At 39.4% G+C, this 23,989-nt stretch overlaps 1 protein-coding gene across 1 annotated transcript; it reads right to left on the reverse strand.

Moving 5' to 3' along the window:
• Positions 1–2,908: 2,908 nt before the first annotated feature.
• LOC113200616 (granzyme B-like) lies at positions 2,909–5,961 on the reverse strand. The gene is made up of 5 exons (XM_077800120.1): positions 5,907–5,961; positions 4,743–4,890; positions 4,105–4,240; positions 3,684–3,950; positions 2,909–3,070 (listed from the first exon to the last, which is right to left on the reverse strand). Exons 1-5 carry the CDS (start codon positions 5,959–5,961, stop codon positions 2,909–2,911), a joined length of 768 nt encoding a protein of 255 aa, XP_077656246.1.
• Between the last annotated feature and the right edge of the window lie 18,028 nt (positions 5,962–23,989).

Here is a 23,989-nt window from a genome sequence, read left to right on the forward strand (position 1 = left end):
CTTTTTTAAATCCTATTTTTTGTTTGACTTTTCCTCCTCCTCCTCCTCCTCCTCCTCCTCCTCCTCCTCCTCCTCCTCCTCCTCCTAATGCAGAAGCCTGTTCCTAGCATGTCTTAGATGCAGGAATTTCTTTCAGTCCCAAATGTGAAGCTGTGTGACATCCATTGCTTTTTCCTTATAGATCATTATGATTGTGTGGCAGCATGATTTGTACACAAAGGGATGGAAAAGGGCATACCTTTGAGAGTTACATAATTGAAGGGGTCGATTTGACTTCATATCACAAAGGAGTATAAAGTGGTATGTGTTTGGGACAAGGGGGCATTAATCTAGAGCTAGAACTTGTGCTAAACTTCCAGTGCCCCATATAAATGAACAGACCCTTATCCAGGGCTGCGGGGTTAGCCACACATAGGCATATCTTTATTTAACAAAAAGTTGCACATCATATCCAAGAAGGAACTTCCCACCAAAGACATTCACAGGTGGCACTGGGGACATGGATGGGAACAGTAACCATCATGGCCTGAATATTAGAGCCATGTTTCCATTTTCCCAGGCCCCAGGAGTCTCCCTGATTCATGTTGTTCGGTATGGCAGGGGTGCAGTAATGACGGGGATTATGTTTCTGAGCAGTCCAACTGCATGTGTGTGTCTCCTTCAATGTGAATCTGTACACTGGCATTTATATCTGCTACTTTGAAAACAAATAAAGTAAGGTTGCCATAGTAATCTTCTTCCCTATTTGTTGCCCTCTTTCCTAAGAAGGAAGCTCTGGTGAATAGTTCAGCAGCTTCACATCCACAAACTAAATGACGAAAGTCACTTCCAAATTTCATAGTCTTTGTCCTAGAGCATCATGCAATATTGTATTCATATTGCCTGTAACTAGAAAGAAAACAAAGATATGAATTCTGAATTCTAATGTATTTCTCCCATAGGTCTATACCTTATGGACTGATAGGGAGGATGTGAGAAAATGATATGACTCCATTTTTGAAAACAGCCTGTCTCAAAGCCTGTCCAAGGAAGGGGGCATGACCCTTGTCCTTGGAAAAACCAACAGAGCACTCCTAAGTACATACCCACCCTGTTGAGTTGTTTCTCTACAAATAACATGAGAGATCTGCAGGTCCAGGTGTCCCTGACTCAGTTAGGCTAGGTGAGGACCCATAGCAACCCCCTAGCAACCTCCTATCAGCATGAGACAGGGAAAATACCTGGGATGCCAGATGACCCCCCAGTAGTTTATGGTGGCTGATAACATGTTGGGAAACCATGTGGTTTAGCACGTACACTCATCATGGATTAAACCAATCAGTTCAAAGGAATCCCTCCCCCCCTTGTACTTAACCAATCACCCCTAGCCAACTTGTTCCCTCCAGTGAATGTGCTAATCAATGTTAAGAGTTGTTGTTTGATTTTCCCGCAGTATGGAATAATTTGCTGTGTGATGTTGTGACGCATAGACTACCCCCCAAAACCTACAAAATATCACTGAACAAAGGACCGGGACTCACTCCCTAGACTGCTGCGTCAAAAACGGTTGTGAGTCCAGGCTCGAGCTTGCAATAAAGACTCTTGTGTGATTATATCGGATTCAGCTCCTGGAGGTCTATTTGGGTCCCCAGAATCTGGCATTACAGATGGAGCAGAACAATTTGGAAAGTCTCCAACACTGTCCATTCCACTTAGGTCTGTTTCTGTGTTAACTGCATGTCCCCAAGTTCTGGCCATTATAAAGTGCTCAATGAGTGTGATTGCTGGAAAAAGCTGTGTTTCACAGTCCTGCTGCAGAAAAGCACTCTTTTATGGAACTTATACAACTGATATAGCCTAGAAGACTAGCAGGAAGTCTCAGGCTACAGGCTGGCAGTGACCAAGAGGGACAGGCTGAAAGAGTCTTAGGCTGCTGAGTGATCAGGTGGCCAGTGGACCCTGAGCACATGGGAGAACACCAATCTGAAAGTGAGGGGTTGCTTTAGCTGTGCCCAAGTGAAAGAAGGACCAAGTGTTCTGGAGAGAGATCCTGCCAGCCAGGTCCTCCATGGACCCTGCACGATGCCAGCACTGCCCTGGTTCTTATGATGTCCCCTCTCTGCCAGGGCATGAGTTGGGCTGGCACCCCAATGGAAAGGCCTGATGGAACCCCACGGGGATCTGGGAGTCCTAAGTGGAGGGATTTGAGTAAGGCAGCAGCCCAGATCAGTGTGGTCTGGAGAGGAGTTGATAGAATATGAGCAGGGATGGAGAAGAATGGGCAGCCATGAGGTTGGAGGTCAGGGTGGACCCTAAACTCAGAGGAGGGCAGGGAAGAAATGTAATTCCATGTGAGAATGAGAGACTATTTAAGGACTGTCCATCTTATGGATGAACCTGGGGGAGAGAAATATCCTGTTTAGGAGGGCCCTTCATGTGCCCAGGGGGTAGGACCATGTCCTTGAGCAGTGACCTCAGCTCTGCCTACCTGGCCTCCAGGACCCATGGTGCTCTCCTCTTTGTTTTCCTTTGGATCTCCCACACATATCTTCCACCTCAACAAGCAAGGGGGTAGAAAACTCACTGCAAGACCCAGGCAAGAGCCATTCAAAATTTCTCCTGGTGGTGCCCAGTTCCAACACTGGCAGAAAGGCAAGCCCTAGAGATACTGGAGGGGTGGGAAGGAGGTGGGTCACAGCTTTGTGTGGAGTTTAGGCAGGTGTTGAGGGGAGAAAGAGGAGGGAAAAGCAGCAAAAAGGAGAACTGTGTCATTGGCTGCCTGGCACACAGACCCTGTGAATGAAGGCCAGTGAATAAAGAAGAGACCAGCCTTCCCACATGGCTAAGGGACATTTATTCAGTTGTGGGCACCTCCTCCAGGGTGATTCTAGACTCAGTTTCTGGAGAGAAGATTAGTCCCATAGGTGCTTTAGTCTGTCTCCTGCAGTTGGTGGCTTTTCATGGTTTCCTTTATCCACTGTAGGAATCTGGAGACTTTGGTGTAGACACGAGGAGGTTTCCCATTTTTATTTCCATAAGAGACAATTCCTTGGGCCACATGGTTACACACAAGAGGGCCTCCGGAGTCCCCCTGTGAAGAGAGAAGAGGGAGGACTGAGCCTGTATCATCCTGGTTGGATCCTCCCTGCCATCTCAGGCTCCCTCTCAGACAAGGATGAAATGTAGGGTCTATTTTCAGAGGACTATGCAGGACCCTGGAGGCCCTCAGCTGATATGTTCTGACTGTGGATATTGTTATTACCTCACCTCCCTCCCGTGGTAGCCTGTGTCCTGCTCCCCAGGTTCTGGGTCATCTCCCTATGAAAGTGTGAGGGACCACTGTTGCATTGTTCAAGGTTGTGGAAGCAGGTGAGTGGCACAGACACCAGCATGGAGGATGAGCCCAGGGACCAGGGTGGGTGCCAGCGCTGAGGAGCCACTTAGTGAGAGCAACTGCACCATATGTGCACAGGTCTCTAATGCCTGTGAGCTGAGGCAGTGTGGAGCATTGCAAGCTCAGCTTTCCAGGCAGGCTTCATTCAATGCAGGCCCCAGGTACTCCCAGCTGCTCCCTTCTTCTCTTTCCAGGGAGAAATGACAGCCAACTGGGTGAGGGAGGCTCATGCTGCCTGGTCTCCAGGCCCCAGATCTTCCCCCAAACACCCCTCTCCTCAGAGCCAAGAGAGACAGACACTCAGTCTCACCTGAAAGGAAGCTTTGTTTTCCTTTGGATCCCCCACACATATCTGGATGCTACTCTTGTAGAACTCTTTTAATAATTTCTCGCGCTCGCACACCTGGTGCTTCTGCACTTTCAGCTTTACCTCCTGCAGTGTGTTGGGGTATTTGCCATTTGTGGCCATTCTGCCCCAGCCAGCCACAATGCACACCTTCCCAGGCTTCACCTTGTCCTTGCCCCTGGGCAGCTTGATAGGCTGCACAGCTGGATTAAGGTTGGCTTTTTTCTCTAGCTATGGGGGGAGAAGAAAAAGAGTCCAGTTCAGACAAGGGCCTCTGGGCCTGGAGACCATCATGACCATGATGGTAGTGAGTAAAGGGGCAGGGTCAGTGTGGGAGGGTAGCACCTGTACTAGGGAGTCAGAGGTAGCTGGGAGAGGGACATACCTCCAATAACATGATGTCATTGTAGAAATAATGAATATCATAGTCTGGGTGGGGGATGGTTCTTTTCACTGGGATGACCTGCTGGGTCTTCTCCTGCTTCTCAATGTTGTGTGCCCCCAGGGTGACATTCATTGGCCTGCATAGAGAGTGCAGTGGTCATGGGTCATGTGGAGTCATAAAGAATACATCTAGGAGCTGTGAAAAGCAGGCTGCAGCAGAGCAGGGTAGAGCTGTAGCTGAGGGGGAACAGAGAGGAGAGGAACCTTGGGCTGAGTGACAGTGCCCTCTGCTTCTTACCAGTTGAGGAGATTTCTGAAGCCATTGGTATCTGAACCATACGTTCTCAGGACTCAATCATACCCAGGAAAACACATGTAAATATTTTTAGTTTGCATTGTCATAGCAAAGCATGCTCCCAGCTCTTGATATGGCAGGCTTGGCCACCCTGGTCTTTCTTGCACAGTAATGCCTCTTGAGTCACCTGCCTTGCCCCCCATAAGACTTGTCTCACCTTCTTTCCCACCTGTAAAGGCTTCTCCTGCACATATTCTCCCAGGTGTCTATGTGTACACTGAGAAGGAGGCACAGGTCTCTGTGTAATGTTTGCAGATGGGTCTGAGTTGTTTCCTGCTCCTCACCTTCCTAAGCAGTGAGCGGCCGTCAGCACAAAGTCTTCTCTTATCAGGAAGCCACCACACTTCTTCTGTACACCCTGAGCCACAAACTGAAGATAGGCCATGTAGGGCCGGGAGTGGGGCTTGGATTCATGTCCCCCGATGATCTCCCCTGAAGGAAAAGTCACCTCACTTGTGTGCACCCACTGAATCCAGCAGGTGGGCGTCTGTTCCATGCCTCCAGAACTGTGGGGCATTTGGGAACCTTGGATGACCTGAGTCTGGGCAGGGGCTGAGGGATAGGGCCTCAACTTCCTTTTCTGAAAAAGGAAAGGAAAGCAGGTGTTGGTCTATGAGTTTTTCTTCCTTACATAGGTGGACTTGAGCATACATTTTCAGGGACAATGAAATCCCAGGGGAGCTTTCTGCTTCCAGAAATTTCTGAGGCCCTCCTGAGTGCTGTGCTGCCTAGGACAGTGGCTGCTTGCTAATGGCCAGGATTTCAGTTCACTCTAGATGTTGTTCTGTTCTATTTCCTAGACCTGACGTGTAGTTGATGGGATGCACAAATGAATGGCTCCAGTTTGTCTCTGGGTGAGGGTTGGTAGGGCAGTGCTGCTGGGGTTCTGGAAAGCAGAGAAGTTAGTGTCTGCCACAGTGGCTCCTACTAGAAAACAGGGGAGTCACCAGAGGTCTGGGAAGAGAAACAGAGTTGGAGAAAGGGATGGAGTGGCTTGGGACAGAGCAAAGGAAGTATTCTGGGGACAGTGATTCCAGCATTTCTGAGGTCACCTGGGCTCTAGAGTTCTCTGCTAAGCAGTTGGCAAGGGTGCACCTGTCTCACCCCAGACATAGGTGCCAGACCCACTCTGCTCCTTTCCAGGAGAATTGAACATTTCCTCCCTTCCACCCTCTGGGGTGCACTTGTAGCCAAACCCCACATTCCAGATGAGAGGATGGGGTCTAGGCAGGGGTCTGCATCCACTGGCTCTTCTTCCAAACAGGCTTCTGCCCGCTCTGTTCCTGTTAGCTTTATCAGTGTCTCTCTTGGGGTTCTGCAGTGGGGCTGGAACTGGGATTCAGAAGACTCTGGGCAGAAGGATGGATCGGGGGTATGCAGAAGGGACAGGAGTTCTGTGCCAGCTGTGGGTCAGGGTTGGACCTCTGAGAAAGGGGATGGTCACTCACCTGCCTGTGCCTTGGGAGGCAGAAAGAAGGCCAATAGGAGCAGGCACAAATTCATCTTCCTAGGAGGGCTTGTGGAGCTTCGTCCTTGTTTTCTTTTAGTCCCCAGGGGCAGACGAAGGTGGAGTGGGCTCTGAGATCTTGTGTTTCTGTCTGTTTTTAAGGTGCTTCATCATAGAAGGCTTTCTATGAAAGCTCCCTACCCCCACTGCCTGGCCTGATGACGTCTTCTGAGTGGTTGTGTGAGAGAATCAGGCTGTGACCACATCAGTACCGGGTGCTGATGATTCAGAGTGCACCACCTGTTCCACCTCAGAACGGGAACCCAGAGCATAAGGTGGAGACTGTAGGATGTGGTATTGGTCAGTGAAGTGTTCTGGGTTCCCAGTGATACAACTATACATAGTCTCCATGCCCTGCTGCCGAGCTCAGTAGGGTAATTTCTGTAGCAGACGTGCATTTAGCAGATGTGCCTCCATCTCTTGTGCTAGGACCAAGCATGTTGGAGATGTGTCTCCTTCCCTTAGAGAGCTGACCTTCTGGTAGAAGATGAACAGGCATGGTTTGGGGAGGGCTAAGGTAGAGGGATGTATAGACAGTAACAAGGCAAGTCTACCATCCTCTAATCCTGCCTGGCAAACCATTCATCATCATGCCTTCTTCACAGGGGTATTTTATACATCTCTCATTAAATTACCAAAACTCAGTGTGACAGTGTCCACCTCTCATCTCAATGTTTTAAGAAAAACTCTCAGACCAAATATTCACTGGACTAAATTACTGAGTTGCTGAGGCTCCTGGAGTTGAATCCTCTGAGTGACCTGAGCCAGGTCACTCCTACTTCTCAGTGTAGACTGGGGTAGTTCCCACCCACCCAAACCACTTGAACTAAGGATGGGAGATGGCTGATGTCCTAAAGGCTAGTCAGGTCACTAATACCATGTGAAATGAGAAAGCATGTCGGGCAGCCAAAGGAAAATAATATCCTTTTAGTCCTGTCTATCTTTGGCCAGAGAGACACACTCTTGACAGGAAGGCTCACAATAGACACTGGTAATGCTGATGTTCATACTACAGTGGAAGTCACGGATTGCTTCTAGCTGAGCCCATGCTCAGGTTTTTTACAAGAACTACTAATTATGGTCCGACTTTTGAAAGTGTGGAGCTCACCTGGGGATGATCAGCCTCACAGGGGCTTTTAAAGCGTTACAACACAGGAGCTCACTGCAACAGCAACAGGAGATGGCTATGAAATTACTGCAATGGATGAGGATGTGCTGCAGTTCATTCATGCAGTAAGATTTAATGCAGCCTCTTCACTTGTTTTTTTTTTTTGCCTTTTTCTCCACTGAGTGGCATGGTGTATGATCTGAGTTTGTATGTGTGAGTTTTGATAAGTTTTAACTTTTATAATAGATGAATGCATACTCAATGGTAGCAGATGGTGAAATAGACCCTTACATATATACATTATATATATATATATATATATATATATATATATATATATATAAAATGTATTTATGACATACCATTTTTTTATTTTTCTCAATATTCTAGGCTATGAGGTTCCTTTTTTTCTCCAAAATTTTTACAAATCCACCTCACCACCAAAATCCACATATAAGCAGACCTATCCAGTTCAAACCCATGTTTTTCAAAGGTCAACTGTGTCTCGAAATTGTTAGATTCTGGTGATTTAAGTTTCCATCTTTGTGTTCTCTATATATTACTATCTTTCTAGGCAGAACATTAAGTTTCAAAATGAATAATTCCAGTGTAGGCATCCTCCTTGTCAATAGCAAATATAAATATAGCATCTATATTTATTAAAGCCTTACTTTTAAAAGAAACTTAATATGCCCGACAGCAAGCATTTAAAAAATAAATTACTTGTCTGATTGTGGTTATTCTGTGTCATTAAGAAAATTTAGAAAGTAGAAAGGAAAAGTAACACACATATTCCTGACTCCCACAGACAGATGTTTAAACTTAAGCAGTGTATTGTACTTGGGACAATACTGTACATGTAATGCAATTTCCTTTTATTCTTAACACTACAGCTTAAACATTCTCTTAATACTTTAAAAAATCTATTATTCTCAGGTACATGGAGGCTGAGGCAGGAGAATTACGTCTATTGAGGACAGCCTTGGCAACTTAGTGAGACCCTGTCTCAAAATAAACAGGGCTAGAGATGTAGCTCAATGATAGAGTCTGTGCAAATGCAAGGCCTTGAGTTCAATCCCTAGTACTGAAAAAAAAACAGTTAATATTTCCATAGTATCTTTTTCCTAGTTGTTAAAATTAATATGCATTTGGGCTGGGGATGTGGCTCAAGCAGTAGCATGCTTGCCTGGCATGCGCGGGGCGCTAGGTTCGATCCTCAGCACCACATAAAAAAAATAAAGATGTTGTGTCCACTGAAAACTAAAAACATAAATAAATATTAAAAAATTCTTTCTCAAAAAAAGATAAAAAATTAATATGCATTTAATTCTTAATGTTGTAAGATTTATAAAATACCTTAAGCAAATGAAATAAATTACCTGATTTCTTAGCATGCATTGATAATTACTTTTAATGTCTTCTATGATCTAATACATTTTTTTCTTGTGTAATATCTTCATTTTGTTTTAAATTAAAAAGGAATTATGTTAAGCACTGGGTATGGCCTATTTAAAAACCATTTAGGTTTTGATCTGGAAGTGTACCTTAGTGGTAAAGTGCTTGCCTAGCATGTATGAAGCTCTGACTTTGATTCCCAGCACTGCAGAAAAATAAATAAATATTGAGGTAAAATTCATATGATATACAATTAATTGCTTAAAAGTGTACAATTTCAACCTGGACATTACAAGCAACAGTGAAGGTTGGCAAGGATGTGGGAGAAAAGGTACACTCATACATTACTAGTGGGACTGCAAACTAGTGCAATCATTATGGAAAGTAGCGTGAATCTTTCTCAGAAAACTTGAAATGGGATCACCATTTGACTCCACTATTCTTGGTTTATCTAAAGGGCTTAAAATCAGAATACTACAGTGATGCAGCCACATCAGTATTTATAGAAGCTCAACTCACAATAGCTAAACTATGAAACCAACCTCCATGTCCTTCAACAGGTGAATGGATAAAGAAAATGTGGTGTATATATCCAGTAGAATTTTACTCAACCTTCAAGAAGAATGAAATGATGGTATTTGCTGGTAAATGGATGGAGCTGGAGAATATCATGCTAAGTGAAATAAGCCAATCCTAAAAACCAAAACCAGAGTGTTTTCTCTGATATGTAGATGATAATTCACAATAAGTGTGTGTCAGGGGAACCTAGGGAAGAACAGAGTTATTTCCTATAAGGCAGAGTGGAGTAAAAGGAGGGGGGAGATATGGCACTAGGAAGGATAATAGAATGAACCAGACATTATTATCCTATGGACATATAGGTCTACATGACCAGTGAGATTTTACATTATGTACAATCAGAAGAATGAGAAGTTATACTGCAGTCATGTATGATGTGTTAAAGTGCATTCTTTGTCATATATAACTAATTAGAGCAAACAAAGAAAGAAAAAATGTGTATAATTTCAGTGACATTTCATGGTTTCAAAATGTGCAAACACAGCCTCTCTGTAATTCCAAGTTTTTCATCAGCCCAGGACACTCTGTAGCCTGTCAGTCACTCCACTTTCCCCTTTACACTACCATCCTCCACACTGCCCCTGACAACCGCTACTCTTTCAGTCTCTATGGATTTGCATATTCTGGATATTTCATAGAATTAAAATCATGTATGTATCTGTTGGGCCTGGCTTCTTTCACTTAAATAACTATTCTGAGATCCATCCAAGCCATAGCAAGTATTGATATTCATTCTGTCTTATGACAAATGTGTTACAACACAATTTATTCACTCTTCTCTGGAGGAACATTTTTATTGTTTCTACATTTTGGCTGTTATGGTTAATTCAGCAATAAACATTTGTTTACAAATTTCTGTTGCCCAATTAGTTTTTCTTTCTATCTCTTGGATACATATCTAGGAATGGAATTTCTGAGTCATATGGTAATCCAATGTTGAAATTCTTGAGGATCCAAAGCATTATCCACAGTAGCTGACCATTTTACATTCCAACCCAAAATGTATGAGGGTTCCTATTTCTCCACATGCTTGCCAACACTTACTTTTTTGTTATTGTTAATATATTTGTTGTGGTGGTGTGAAGTGGGGTGACACTTTGATTTTGATTTGCATTTCCTTCATGACTAATAATGTTGTGCCCCTTTTTGAGTGTTTATTTGCATATCTTCTTTGGAAAGTTTTTAACTTGAGCCCTATCCCCATTTCAAAAATTACATTGTTTGCTTTTCCATTGTTGAGTTATCAGAGTTCTTCATATGTCATGGATACCAAACTATTTTAAGATATGTGATTTTTAAGCATTTTCTCCCTTTCTGCTGGTTGTCTTTTCATTTTCTCAACACTGAAATTTAATACACAAGATTTTTGTGAATTCCAACATATTTATTTCATGGTTTGTTTGTTCTTTTGGTGTCAGACCCAAGAATCCATTGTCAAATCATGAAGATTTCCCTAAGGATTTCGTCTAAGAGTTTTATGTTTTTAAGTTTTACATAGGCTGTTTTCTATTCTGTGTTGATTATGAAGCATGGAGTGAGATGGAATTCCACCATATTATTTTGCTTGTGGTTGACCATGTGTCCAGGTTCCATTTGTTGAAGATATTATTCTTTCTTCACTGAATGGTGAAGACTTCCTTGACCACTTTTATTAAAAATCAATTGGCTATAAACGTTAGGTTAACTCTGAACCCTCAATTCCATTCCATTGGTCCATGTGTATCTCTTCATGCTAGTACCACCATGTTTTGATTACTATAATTTGTAATAAGTTTTGAAATTGAGAAATGGAAGTGTTTTAACATTTTTCATTTTCAATTTGTTTTTTGCTTCTTAAGATTTATTTTTATTTTATTTTTTTAGTTGTAGTTTGTAGATGAACAGAATGCCTTTACTTTATTTGTTTATTTTTCTGTGGTCCTGAGGATCGAACCCAGTGCCTTTACATATGCTAGGTAAGTACTCTGCCACTGAGCTACAGCCTTAGCACTTCTTGGGGATTCTTGCAGTTTCATTGCATTGTCTTTTCCATTTGGGAAAACAAAAGGCCACTGGAATTTTCATAGTGTATTGAATCTGGAAAGTATTGCCATATACAATATCATCTTCCAGTCTGTGAACATAGATGTGTCTGTCCTTTTAATTATGTCTTCTTTACTTTATTTCAGTGGTGTATTGTAGTTTTCAGTGCACAATTATTCATTTCCTTGGTGAAATTTAGTTTTAGGTGTTTTGTTCTTTTGTATGTTCTCATCAAAAATTGTTTTCCTAATTTCCTTTTTCTGTCACACATTGCTAGTATATGGAAAAACAGCTAATCTCGAATCTTTCAAATTGCTGAATTAATTTACTAAACTAAGTCTGTTTTTGGTTTGGATATTTGATATTTTCTTTATATGCAGTCTTTTTTAAACTTTTAAATTTTGTTGTAATTAGTTATACATGACAGCTGAATGCATTTCAATTCATTGTACACAAATTGAGCACAGCTTTTCATTTCTCTGATTGTACATGATGTAGAGTTGCACCATTTGTGCAATTGTATGTGTACCTAGGGTAATGATGTCCATCTCATTCCACCATCTTTCCTGCACAATACTGCCTCCCCTCCCAATCCTCTCCTTTGTCCAGTCCAAAGTTTCTCCATTCTTCTCATTTACCCCCTATTATGGATCAGCATCCACTTACCAGAGAAAACATTTGGCCTTTGGTTTTTTTGAGATTGGTTTATTTTGCTTAGCATTGTATTCTTCATCTACATCCATTTACCTGCAAATGCCATAACTTTATTCCCTTTTAATGATGAGTAATAATTCATTGTGTATATATACTACAGTTTCTTAATCCATTCTTCTATTGGTGGGCATCTAGGTTGGTTCCATAGTTTAGCTGTTGTGAATTCACATGCTATAAACTTTGATGTGGCTGTGTCACTATAGTATGTGATTTTAAGTCCTTTGAGTATAGACCAAGGAATGGGGTAGCTGGGTCAAATGGTGGTTCCATTCTAAGTTTTCTAATGAATCTCCATACTGCTCTCTGGAATGGTTGCACCAAGTTGCAGTCCCACCAGAAATGTATGAGTGTACCTTTTCCCCCACATCCTTATCAACACTTATCATACTTGTATTTTTTCTTGTTTTTAAATTTATTTTAGGCTGTAGGCAGACCATGCGATCTGGAGAAGGGGCTCAGTGGCCCGTCAGTGCGGTAGACAGACCACTCCAACTGGAGGAGGGGCCCAGTGGCCCGCCTGCAAGATAGGCAGACCACCCCAGCTGAAGGAGGAACCCAGCCTCCCGCCTGCATGGTAGGGAGACCACGAAGCCTGGAGAGGGGGCCCAGTGGCCCGCCAGCACGGTAGACAGACCACCCCAACTGGAGGAGGGCCCAGCCGCCCGCCCGTGTGGTCACCTGACCGAGCTCTGGACAAACATAAGGTTTCCTCAACACCCCCCACCTCATCAAACACCTTATGAGAAAAACTGATGGAACTCATCTTGGAAAATCCCACCAACCCTTAAAACCCATCAACTGGTGGGCATGGCTACCAGCTCGGTTCTGCAGTGGATCAGGCACCTGATTTATATCTCAGATAATAAGAGTAGTCAGGCCACAGGTGGAAGCTCAAGTCCTCTCACACTGACTACCACCACCACCCTGAACCCAGAGACTCAAGCTAGGAATAGACAATGCCACCAAATGGAAGAAAAGAAAACAGAGTTCTGAGAGTCATTTTTTTCTTTCTTTTTTTCTCTTCCCTCTCTCTTTTCATCCATTCATCCATTCTCCTCTACCCTTCCCCCTCTGGTCCTCACAACCTCAACATATGTGAAACCAAGAATTGTGCATGAAAAAGGTCTTTAACAACTGAATCACCAGAATAATATAATATAGAGGAATTGCATATGCCCCACCTCCCCCCCCCCTTTTTATTTCTTTTCTTTTTTCTCTTATTTTCTTTTCCCCACTCTCTTTTTTCTCTTTCTTTCCTTGTTATTTGTTTTTCTCCTTCTTACTCCCTCTATCCCACTTGCAACCCCCTAAATGTTACTATTTATAAGTAGGGTAATCTTATAAATACAGATAGGAATTTGAATGTATACATTCTTCCATAAATTACCCATCTATTGGTTAGAACTTTCCAAAGTTGCTAAGTTAGATTAACCCTATACCCTCACTCCTTTCCCCCTAAACATAACATCTTACACTTGAAATTCAGTTTTCTTCAAGCTACCAGAAATGGTATGCCTTTCATGAAACTAATGATTATATTTGTAAACGATAATCAAAACCAACATTTGTAGACATAGAGTCTAGCTATAAATTTAGTAATAAGGAAAACATGTGCTTAGATGATGTACAATTGATATTGAGAACTGTTAACATTGTCTTTCTCCACAAAAGGGAGATTTGCAACTATACAAGAGCAATATAAACATATAGGGGGAAAATCAATAACACAACAGTTTCACAAAGCAGAAAGAAATGTGAGTAGTATGAAAAGACAAGGAAAGAAAGGACCACAAGCAATGCAGGTCAACTCAACTTTAGAAGAGGTAATATCTGCAACAGATGGAATGTCAGATAAATAATTCAGAATATACATGCTTCAGATGATCTGGAATCTCAAGGAAGACATTAGACAGCAAAATCAGACAACGAAAGATCACATTGACAATGAATTACATAAACAAATCCAAGAAGCAAAAGATCAACTATACAGGGAGATAGAGGTTATAAAAAACAAACAGAAATCCTAGAAATGCAGGAAGCAATAAACAAAATTAAAAACTCAAATGAGAGTACTACCAGCAGAGTAGAACACTTAGAAGATAGAACATCACAATGAAGACAAAGTATTTCAACTTGAAAAGAACATAGACAGCTCAGCGAGACTGTTAAGAAACCATGAGCAGAACATCCAAGAAATATGGGATAACATAAAGAGACCAAACTTAACAGTTATTGGGATACAGGAAGGTATAGAGGTCTAAACCTAAGGAATGAGCAATCTGTTCAATGAAATAATACGAGAAAACTTCCCAGACTTGAATAATGAAACAGAATTCCAAATCATAGAAGCCTACAGCATGCCAAATGTGCAAAATCATAAGAGATCCACACCAAGACACATTATAATGAAGATGCCCAACATACAGAATAAGGAGAGAATTTTAAAAGCTACAAGAGAAAGAAAGCAGATTACATTTAGGGGTAAAGCAATCAGAATAACAGCTGATCTTTCAACACAGACTCTGAAAGCTAGAAGATCCTGGAACAACATATTTCAATGCTGAAAGAAAATGGGTTCCAACCAAGAATCATGTGTCCAGTGAAATTAAGCTTCAGGGTGGAAGATGAAATTAAAACCTTCCACGATATACAGACATTAAAAGAATTTGCAGCTAGAAAACCATCTCTTCAAAACATCCTTCGCAAAACATTACAGGAAGAAGAAATGGAAAATAACAGTGAAAACCAACAGTGGGAGGTTGTATAGTAAAGGGAAAAAATAAAGAGGAAAAACAAATCATGTTAAGTAACATAAATAAACAAATATGGCTGGAAGTATAAACCATATCTCAATAGTAACCCTAAACATTAATGGCTTAAACTCACCAATCAAGAGACACAGGCTAGTAGAATGGATCAAAAAAAAGATCTAACAATATGCTGCCTACAGGAGATGCATTTGATAGGAAAAGACATACATAGACTGAAGGTGAAAGGTTGGGAAAAATCATATCACTCATATGGACCTCAGAAACAAGCAGGAGTGTCCATACTCATATCAAATAAAATAGACTTCAATCCAAAGTTAATCAAAAGGGATAAAGAAGGACACTACATACTGCTCAAGGGAACCATATACCAACAAGACATAACAATCATAAATATAAATGCTCCAAACAATGGTGCAGCTATGTTCATCAAAGAAACTCTTCTCAAGTTCAAGAGTCAAATAGACCACAATACAATAATTATGGGAGACTTCAACACCTCTCTCACCACTGGACAGATCTTCCAAACAAAAGTTGAATAAAGAAACTATAGAACTCAATAATACAATTAATAACATAGACTTAATTGACATATAGAATATACCACCCAACATCAAGCAGTTACACTTTTTTCTCAGCAGCACATGGATCCTTCTCAAAAATAGACCATATATTATGTCACAGGGCAACTCTTAGAAATTATAAAGGAGTAGAGATAATACCATGTATCCTATCTGATCATAATGGAATGACACTGGAAATCAATGATAAAAGAAGGAAGGAAAAATCCTGCATCACTTGGAGAATTAACAATATGTTAATGAATGATCAATGGCTTACAGAAGACATCAAGGAGAAAATAAAAAAATTCTTAGAGATAAATGAAAACACAGACACAATATATCAGAATCTATGGGACACAATAAAAGCAGTTCTAATAGGAAAATTCATTGCTTGGAGTTCATTCCTTAAAAAAAGAAAAAAACAACAAATAAATGATCTCACACTTCATCTCAAAACCCTAGAAAAAGAAGAGGAAAACAACAGCAAAAGTAGTAGAAGGCAAGAAATAATTAAAATCAGAGCTGAAATCAATGAAATTGAAACAAAAGAAACAATTGAAAAAATTGACAAAACTAAAAGTTGGTTCTTTGAAAAAATAAATAAGATCGACAGACCCTTAGCCATACTAATGAAGAGAAGAGAGAGAACTCAAATTAATAGCATACGGGATGAAAAAGGCAATATCACAACAGACACTACAGAAATACAGAAAATAATTAGAAATTATTTTGAATCCTTATACTCCAATAAAATAGAAGATAGTGAAGGCATTGATAAATTTCTTAAGTCATATGATCTGCCCAGATTGAGTCAGGAGGTTATACACAACCTAAACAGACCAATATCAATTGAGGAAATAGAAGAAGCCATCAAAAGACTACCAACTAAGAAAAGCCCAGGACCAGATGGGTATATAGCAGAGTTTTACAAAACCTTTAATGAAGAAATAACACCAATACTTTTCAAGCTATTTCAGAAAATAGAAAAAAAGGGAGAACTTCCAAATTCATTCTATGAGGCCAACATCACTCTGATTCCTAAACCAGACAAAGACTCTTCAAAGAAAGAAAACTACAGACCAATATGTCTAATGAACATAGATGCAAAAATCCTCAATAAAATTCTGGCAAATTGGATACAGAAACATATCAAAAACATGGTGCATCATGATCAAGTAGGATTCGTCCCTGGGATGCAAGGATGGTTCAATATATGGAAATCAATAAATGTTATTCACCACATCAATAGACTTAACGATAAGAACCATATGATCATCTTGATAGATGCAGAAAAAGCATTCGACAAAGTACAGCATCCCTTTATGTTCAAAACACTAGAAAAACTAGGGATAACAGGAACCTACCTCAATATTGTAAAAGCTATCTATGCTAAGCCTCAGGCTAGAGTCATTCTGAACAGAGAAAAATTGAAGGCATTCCCTCTAAAATGTGGAACAAGACAGGGATGCCCCCTCTCACCACTTCTGTTCAACATAGTCCTCGAAACACTGGCCAGAGCAATTAGCAGATGAAAGAAATTAAAGGCATTAAAATAGGAAAAGAAGAACTTAAATTATCACTATTTTCGGATGACAAGATTCTATACCTAGTAGACCCAAAAGGGTCTACAAAGAAACTACTAGAGCTAATAAATGAATTCAGCAAAGTGGCAGGATATAAAATCAATACACATAAATCAAAGGCATTCCTGTATATCAACGACAAATCTTCTAAAATGGAAATGAGAACAACCACCCCATTCACAATATCCTCAAAAAAAAATTACTTGGGAATCAACCTAACAAAAGAGGTGAAATATTTATACAATGAAAACTACAGAACCCTAAAGAGAGATATAGAAGAAGATCTTAGAAGATGGAAAAATATACCCTGTTCATGGATAGGCAGAACTAACATCATCAAAATGGCGATATTACCAAAAGTTCTCTATAGGTTTAGTGCAATGCCAATCAAAATCTCAATGGCATTTCTTGTAGAAATAGATAAAGCAATCATGAAATTCATATGGAAAAATAAAAGACCCAGAATAGCAAAAGCAATTCTAAGCAGGAAGTGTGAATCAGGCTATATAGCGATACCAGACTTCAAACTATACTACAGAGCAATAGTAACAAAAACAGCATGGGACTGGTACCAAAACAGGCGGGTGGACCAAAGGTACAGAATAGAGGACACAGAGACCAATCCACAAAATTACAACTATCTTGTATTTGATAAAGGGGCTAAAAGCATGAAATGGAGGAAGGATAGCATCTTCAACAAATGGTGCTGGGAAAACTGGAAATCCATATGCAACAAAATGAAACTGAATCCCTTTCTCTCGCCATGCACAAAAGTTAACTCAAAATGGATCAAGGAGCTTGATATCAAATCAGAGACTCTGTATCTGATAGAAGAAAAATTTGGCTCCAATCTACATATTGTGGGGTCGGGCTCCAAATTCCTTAATAGGATACCCATAGCACAAGAGTTAATAACAAGAATCAACAAATGGGACTTACTCAAACTAGAAAATTTTTTCTTAGCAAGAGAAACAATAAGAGAGGTAAACAGGGGGTCTACATCTTGGGAACAAATTTTTACTCCTCACACTTCAGATAGAGCCCTAATATCCAGAGTATACACAGAACTCAAAAAATTAAACAATAAGAAAAAAAATAACCCAATCAACAAATGGGCCAAGGACCTGAACAGACACTTCTCAGAGGAGGACATACAATCAATCAACAAGTACATGAAAAAATGCTCACCATCTCTAGCAGTCAGAGAAATGCAAATCAAAACCACCCTAAGATACCATCTCACTCCAGTAAGATTGGCAGCCATTACGAAGTCAAACAACAAGTGCTGGTGAGGATGTGGGGAAAAGGGTACACTTGTACATTGCTGGTGGGACTGCAAATTGGTGCAGTCAATTTGGAAAGTAGTATGGAGATTCCTTGGAAACCTGGGAATGGAACCACCATTTGATCCAGCTATTCCCCTTCTCGGACTATTCCCTAAAGACCTTAAAAGAGCATGCTATAGGGATACTGCTACATCAGTGTTCATAGCAGCACAGTTCACAATAGCTAGACTGTGGAACCAACCTAGATGCCCTTCAATAGATGAATGGATAAAAAAATGTGGCATTTATACACAATGGAGTATTACTCTGCACTAAAATATGACAAAATCATGGAGTTTGCAGGGAAATGGATGGCATTAGAGCAGATTATGCTAAGTGAAGCTAGCCAATCCCTAAAAAACAAATGCCAAATGTCTTCTTTGATATAAGGAGAACAACTAAGAACAGAGCAGGGAGGAAGAGCATGAGAAGAAGATTAACATTAAACAGGGATGAGAGGTTGGAGGGAAAGGGAGAGAGAAGGGAAATTGCATGGAATTAGAAGGAGACCCTCATTGTTATACAAAATTACATATAAGAGGAAGTGAGGGGAAAGGGAAAAACCAGGAGGAGAAATGAATTACAGTAGATGGGGTAGAGAGAGAAAATGGGAGGGGAGGGGGGATAGTAGAGGATAGGAAAGGCAGCAGAATACAACAGACACTAGTATGGCAGTAGGTAAAAATGTGGATGTATAACCGATGTGATTCTGCAATTTGTATACGGGGTAAAAATGGGAGTTCATAACCAACTTGAATCAAATGTATGAAATATGATATGGCAAGAACTATGTAATGTTTTGAACAACTAATAATAAAAATTTAAAAAAATTATTTTAATTGTTTTAAATACATGACAGTGGAATACATTACAATTATTATTACACATAGAGAGCACAATTTTTCATATTTTTGTATGAAATATGTTCACGCCAATTCATGTCTTTATACATGTACTTGTTTCTTTTTGCATTACAATTCTTATTACACATATATACCACAATTTTTCATATCTCTGTTTGTATATAAAGTAGGTTGACACCCAATTTCTGTCTTCATACATGTACTTTGGATAATGATGTCCATCACATTCTACCATCCTTGCTCATCCCCTGCCTTTTCCCTTTCCCTCCCTCCCCCTCTTCCCTGTCTAGAATTCATCTATTCTTCCCATGTTACCCCTCCCTACCCCACTATGAGTCAGCCTCCTTATATCAGAGAAAACATTGGGCATTTGGTTTTTTGGAATTGGATGACTTCACTTAGCATTATCTTCTCCAACACCATCCATTTACCTGCAAATGCCATGATTTTATTATCTTTTATTGCTGGGTAAAATTCCATTGTGTATATATGCCACATTTTTTTATCCATTCATCCATTGAAGGGCATATACATTGGCTCCACAGTTTAGCTATTGTGAATTGTGCTGCTATAAACATTGATGTGACTGTGTCCCTGTAGTATGCTGTTTTTAAGTCCTTTGTGTAGAGTCGGAGGAGAGGGATAGCTGGGTCAAATAGTGGTTCCATTTCCAGATTTCCAAGGATCTCCATACTGCTTTCCATATTGGCTGCATCAATTTTTAGTCCCACCAGCAATATATGAGTATACCTTATTCCCCACATTCTCGCAAACACTTATTGTTGTTTTTATTCTTGATAACTACCATATTTCTGGAGTGAGATGAAATCGTAGTTTTGATTTACATTTCTCTAATTATTAGAGATGTTGAACATTTTTTCATATACTTGTTGGTCACTTGTACAGGTTCTGTGAAGTGTCTGTTCAGTTTTTTAGCCCATTTATTGATTGGGTTATTGTTGTTTTTTTTTTTTTTTGTGTGTGTGTGTTTGTGTGTGTGTGGGGGGGTGGAGGTGTATGTTAAACGTTTTTGAGTTCTTTATATATCCTGGAGATTAGTGCTCTATCTGATTTGCTTGTGGTTAAGATATTCTTCCACTCGCTAGTCTCTCTTTTCACCTCATTGTTTCTTTTGCTGAGAAGAAGATTTTTAGTTTGAATCCATCCTATTTATTGATTCTTTATTTTATTTTTTGACTTTAAGAGTCTCGTTAAGGAAGTCAGTGCCTAATCTAAAAAGATGAAGATTGGGGACTGATTTTTCTTCTGTTAGATGCAGGGTCTCTGTCTAATTCCTGGGTCCTTGATCCACATACAGTCAAGTCTTATGCATGGTGAGAGATAAGAATTTTTATTTTGGTGTATCTCCAGTTTTCCCAGCACCATTTGTTAAAGAGGCTATCTTTTTTTCCCCCAATGTACGTTTTTTGCCACATTTGTCTAGTATGGCATAATTGTATTTATGTGGGTTTGTCTCTGTGTCTTCTATTTGGCACCATGGATCTACAGTCTATTTTGGTAACAATACCATGCTGTTTTTGTTACTATTGATCTGTAGTGTAGTTTAAGTCTTGGTATATTGATGCTACCTGCTTCACTCTTCTTGCTAAGAATTGCTTTAGCTATTCTGGGTCTCTTATTTTTCTAGATTAATTTTATGACTGCTTTTTCTATTTCTATAAGGAATGTCATTGGTATTTTAATTGGAATTGCATTGAATATGTGTAGTGCTTTTGGTAGTATGGCCATTTTGACAATATGAATTCTGCCTATCTAAGGACATGGGAGATCTTTCCATCTTCTAATGTCTTCTTCAATTTCTTTAGTGTTCTGTATTTTTCATTGCAGATGTCTTTCATCTCTTTTTGTTGATTCCCAAGTGAATGGGGTAGTTTTCCTAATTTCTCTTTCAGAGACTTCATCATTGATATATGGAAATGCATTTGATTTATGAGTATTGATTTTATATCTTTCTACTTTGCTGAATTCGTTTACTAGTTCTAGAAGTTTTCTGATGGAATTTTTGGGTCTTCTAGTTATAGAATCATATCATTGGTAAATAGTGCTAATTTGAGTTCTTCTTTTCCTATCTGTTTCCCTTTCATTTCTTTCATCTGTCTAATTGCTCTGGCTAGAGGTTTGAGGATTATGTAGAAGTGGTCAAAGAGGATTATGTAATAGAAGTGGTGAAAGAGGGCATCTCTGTCTTGTTCCAGTTTTTAGAGGGAATGCTTCCAATTTTTCTCCATTTAGAATGATGTTGGTTTTGGGTTTAGCATAGATAGCTTTTACAATGTTGAGGTAAGTTCCTACTGTGCCTGGTTTTTCTAGTGTTTTATATATACATCTTGTGTTAAAGCTAGGGGGAAGCTTTCAGTCTTCCAACACTGTATGATGATAGCTTTGGGATTTTGATAAACATCCTTTATAATGTTAAGGAATTTCTTATTTCTCTAGTTTGTTGAATTTTGTAAATCATAAGGAGTTTTGACTTTTTCTAATTTTTTTCCGCATCTGTTGTGATGATCATATGGCCTTGCTTCTCCATTCTCTCAATAGAGTGTATCATCTTGATTATTTCCTTATGTTGAACCAGGCTTTCCTGGAATAAATCTCACTTAGTCATGGATGTGTGATCCTTTTATTGTGCAGTCAGCTTTGATCTAGTATAATTTTGTTAGAATTTATGCATATATATTTATAAGGAATATTGGGCGAAGCAAGTGCTCTACTGCTGAGCCACAACCCCAGCCCTTCTTTGATTTTTTTTAAAAGAAAAATTTAGTGATATTCTTAGGTAAATGTTTGGTAGTAATTGCCAGTGAAGCTCTCTGTTCCTGAGGTTTTACTTATTGGGAGTTTTTAAAATTACTGACTCAAAGTCTTTACTGGTTACAAGTCTGGTCAGTTTTCTTATTTTTCTTGTGTCAGTTGTGATAATTTCTGGATTTCTAGAAGTTTGTCCATTCCATGTATATTATCAAATTTTACTGGGTTCAATTGTTCTTTTATAATCTGTTTCATGAGTAGAATGTCTCTACTTTCATTTCTGCCTTTAGTAATATGAATCATCTTGTTCTGAGTTGATCTAGCTAAAAGTTTGTCAATTTTGTTATCTTTTGAAAGAAACCACCTGTGGTTTGATTTTTTTCCATTTTATGGATTTCTTTCTAATCTTTATATTTTTCTTCCTTTAGCTGGGCTGAGTTATTTCATCTTTTATTAGTCCTTTCATGTATAAATTTATGATATTGACTTTAGATCTTTCCCTATTTATGTACATGTTCCCAGTTATATATTTCCTTCTGAGCACTGATTTGTCTATATCCCATCTATTTTGTTATGTTTTATTTACTTTCATCTCAAAGAATTTTCTAATTTCTCTTGTGATTTCTTCTTGGAAAAATTGGTTATTTAAGTGGCTATTTCAATTTTCCAGTTTGAGAACTTTTATTTTCCTTCTGTTATTGATTTCTAGCTTTCTTCTATTGTGACTAGAGAAAATAATTTGAATTATTTCAATATTTTTTGAACATACTGATAATTGGTTTATGGCATAATGTGTTGTGTATTCTGAAGAATGCTTTATTTGTACTTGAGAGAAATGTGCATTTTGCTGCTTTCAGAGAGTCTAGATGGCTTATAATTTGTTCTAGAATTCTGTATTTTCTTCATCTTCTGCCTAGATATTCTATCCACTATTATAGCAAGGTATTGAATCTCCCAAGGATTTTTATGGAACTGTCAATTTCTTCCTTCTGCTCTGCCAATGTTTACTTCATCGTTATGGATAGCTGATGTTTGGTGCATATATGTCTATGAACATTACATATATATTATCTTCTTGAGGTATTGACTTTTATTCAATATTCAATGTTGTTTGTGTCTTTTAATATGATTTATTTTACATTCTATTTTGTCTGATGTTAACATAGCCACCCAGCTCTTTTTAGATTACTTTTGCATGGAATATTGTTTCCTGTTCTTTAATTTTCACCCTTGTTATATAGTAGCATTTAAGGTAAGTCTCAAAAGCAGCATATAGTTAGATCATAATTTTAATCCATTTTTCCAATCCCTGATTTTGAACTGGTGAGTTTAGTCCATTTATACTGAAGTGATTATTGATAATGAGAAACTTTTTTCTGCCATTTTTGCTGTGTGTTTTTTATGTCATATATTTTTTGCTCCTCAATTCATCCAATATTGCTGTCTTTTATGGTGGATTTTTTCTAATGTACAATTTGAATCATTTGTTTACTTTTCTGAGTATATTTTTAAGTTACTTTCTTAATGGTTACTATAAAATGTACACTGAATATCCTACAGGTATACTGATGATGTTTGAATTAATACCAATGTAGCTTCAACAACACACCTTAACTCTGCTTCTATCCAGATCCATACTGCTCTTTGTTATCATCACAAATTATGTCCTAGTATACTGTGTGCCAATTAACATTATTTTATGCATTTTTCTTTAAAACATATAGGAGAAAAAGAGGATCTAGAGATCAAAAAATGCAACCATACTAGCTTTCATATTTGTCCATATAGTTAACTTTACCAGAGAGATTTTCATTTGACATTTGAATCCACCCACTTGTGCCTCTGGGTGGTTTCTACTACTGGAGGAAGGTGCTGTGAAATCCTGTCACTGAGCAACTGCAGGAGGGTGCAGAGACTTTCTCTCTAGGAAGGTTTCTGAGCAGAAAGCAGCTCATCTCATGCCTGGAGATGCTGGGAAGCCACCCCGGGCTGAGTGATAGAGACACTTAAGGTCTCTTTCTGGCATGGTGGTGGGGGGACCTGGGCTTGGTTTGAACATCTTTGGTCAGTCATTACCCTTTCCTGGGCATTCCTTTCTTCTTCCACTTCCTGAGGAGGAAAAATGCCCACAACAATGGTTTTTAAAGTTATTTTAAACCACAGAGCCTTTTCCTCAAAGTAGCTGTAACTCCTAAATTGAATATGTAGGCACATGACCAAGTCACTTTTTTAAATTCTATTTTTTTGTTTGACTTTTCCTCCTCCTCCTCCTCCTCTTCCTCCTCCTCCTCCTCCTCTTCCTCCTCCTCCTCCTCCTCTTCCTCCTCCTCCTCCT

Source organism: Urocitellus parryii, chromosome 6 (genome assembly GCF_045843805.1).
Source record: "Urocitellus parryii isolate mUroPar1 chromosome 6, mUroPar1.hap1, whole genome shotgun sequence".
NCBI classification, from domain to species: domain Eukaryota; kingdom Metazoa; phylum Chordata; class Mammalia; order Rodentia; family Sciuridae; genus Urocitellus; species Urocitellus parryii.

What these genes read in the sequence shown, in the direction of transcription:
- LOC113200616 (XM_077800120.1), bottom strand. Translation starts at nt 5,961, where the DNA reads ATGAATTTGTGCCTGCTCCTATTGGCCTTCTTTCTGCCTCCCAAGGCA. An exon ending in GCCTCCCAAGGCACAGGCAG is followed by an intron (nt 4,891 to 5,906) that starts GTGAGTGACCAT and finishes CTTTTCCTTCAG; the next exon opens with GGGAGATCATCGGGGGACAT. An exon ending in GCCGCTCACTGCTTAGGAAG is followed by an intron (nt 4,241 to 4,742) that starts GTGAGGAGCAGG and finishes CTCTCTATGCAG; the next exon opens with GCCAATGAATGTCACCCTGG.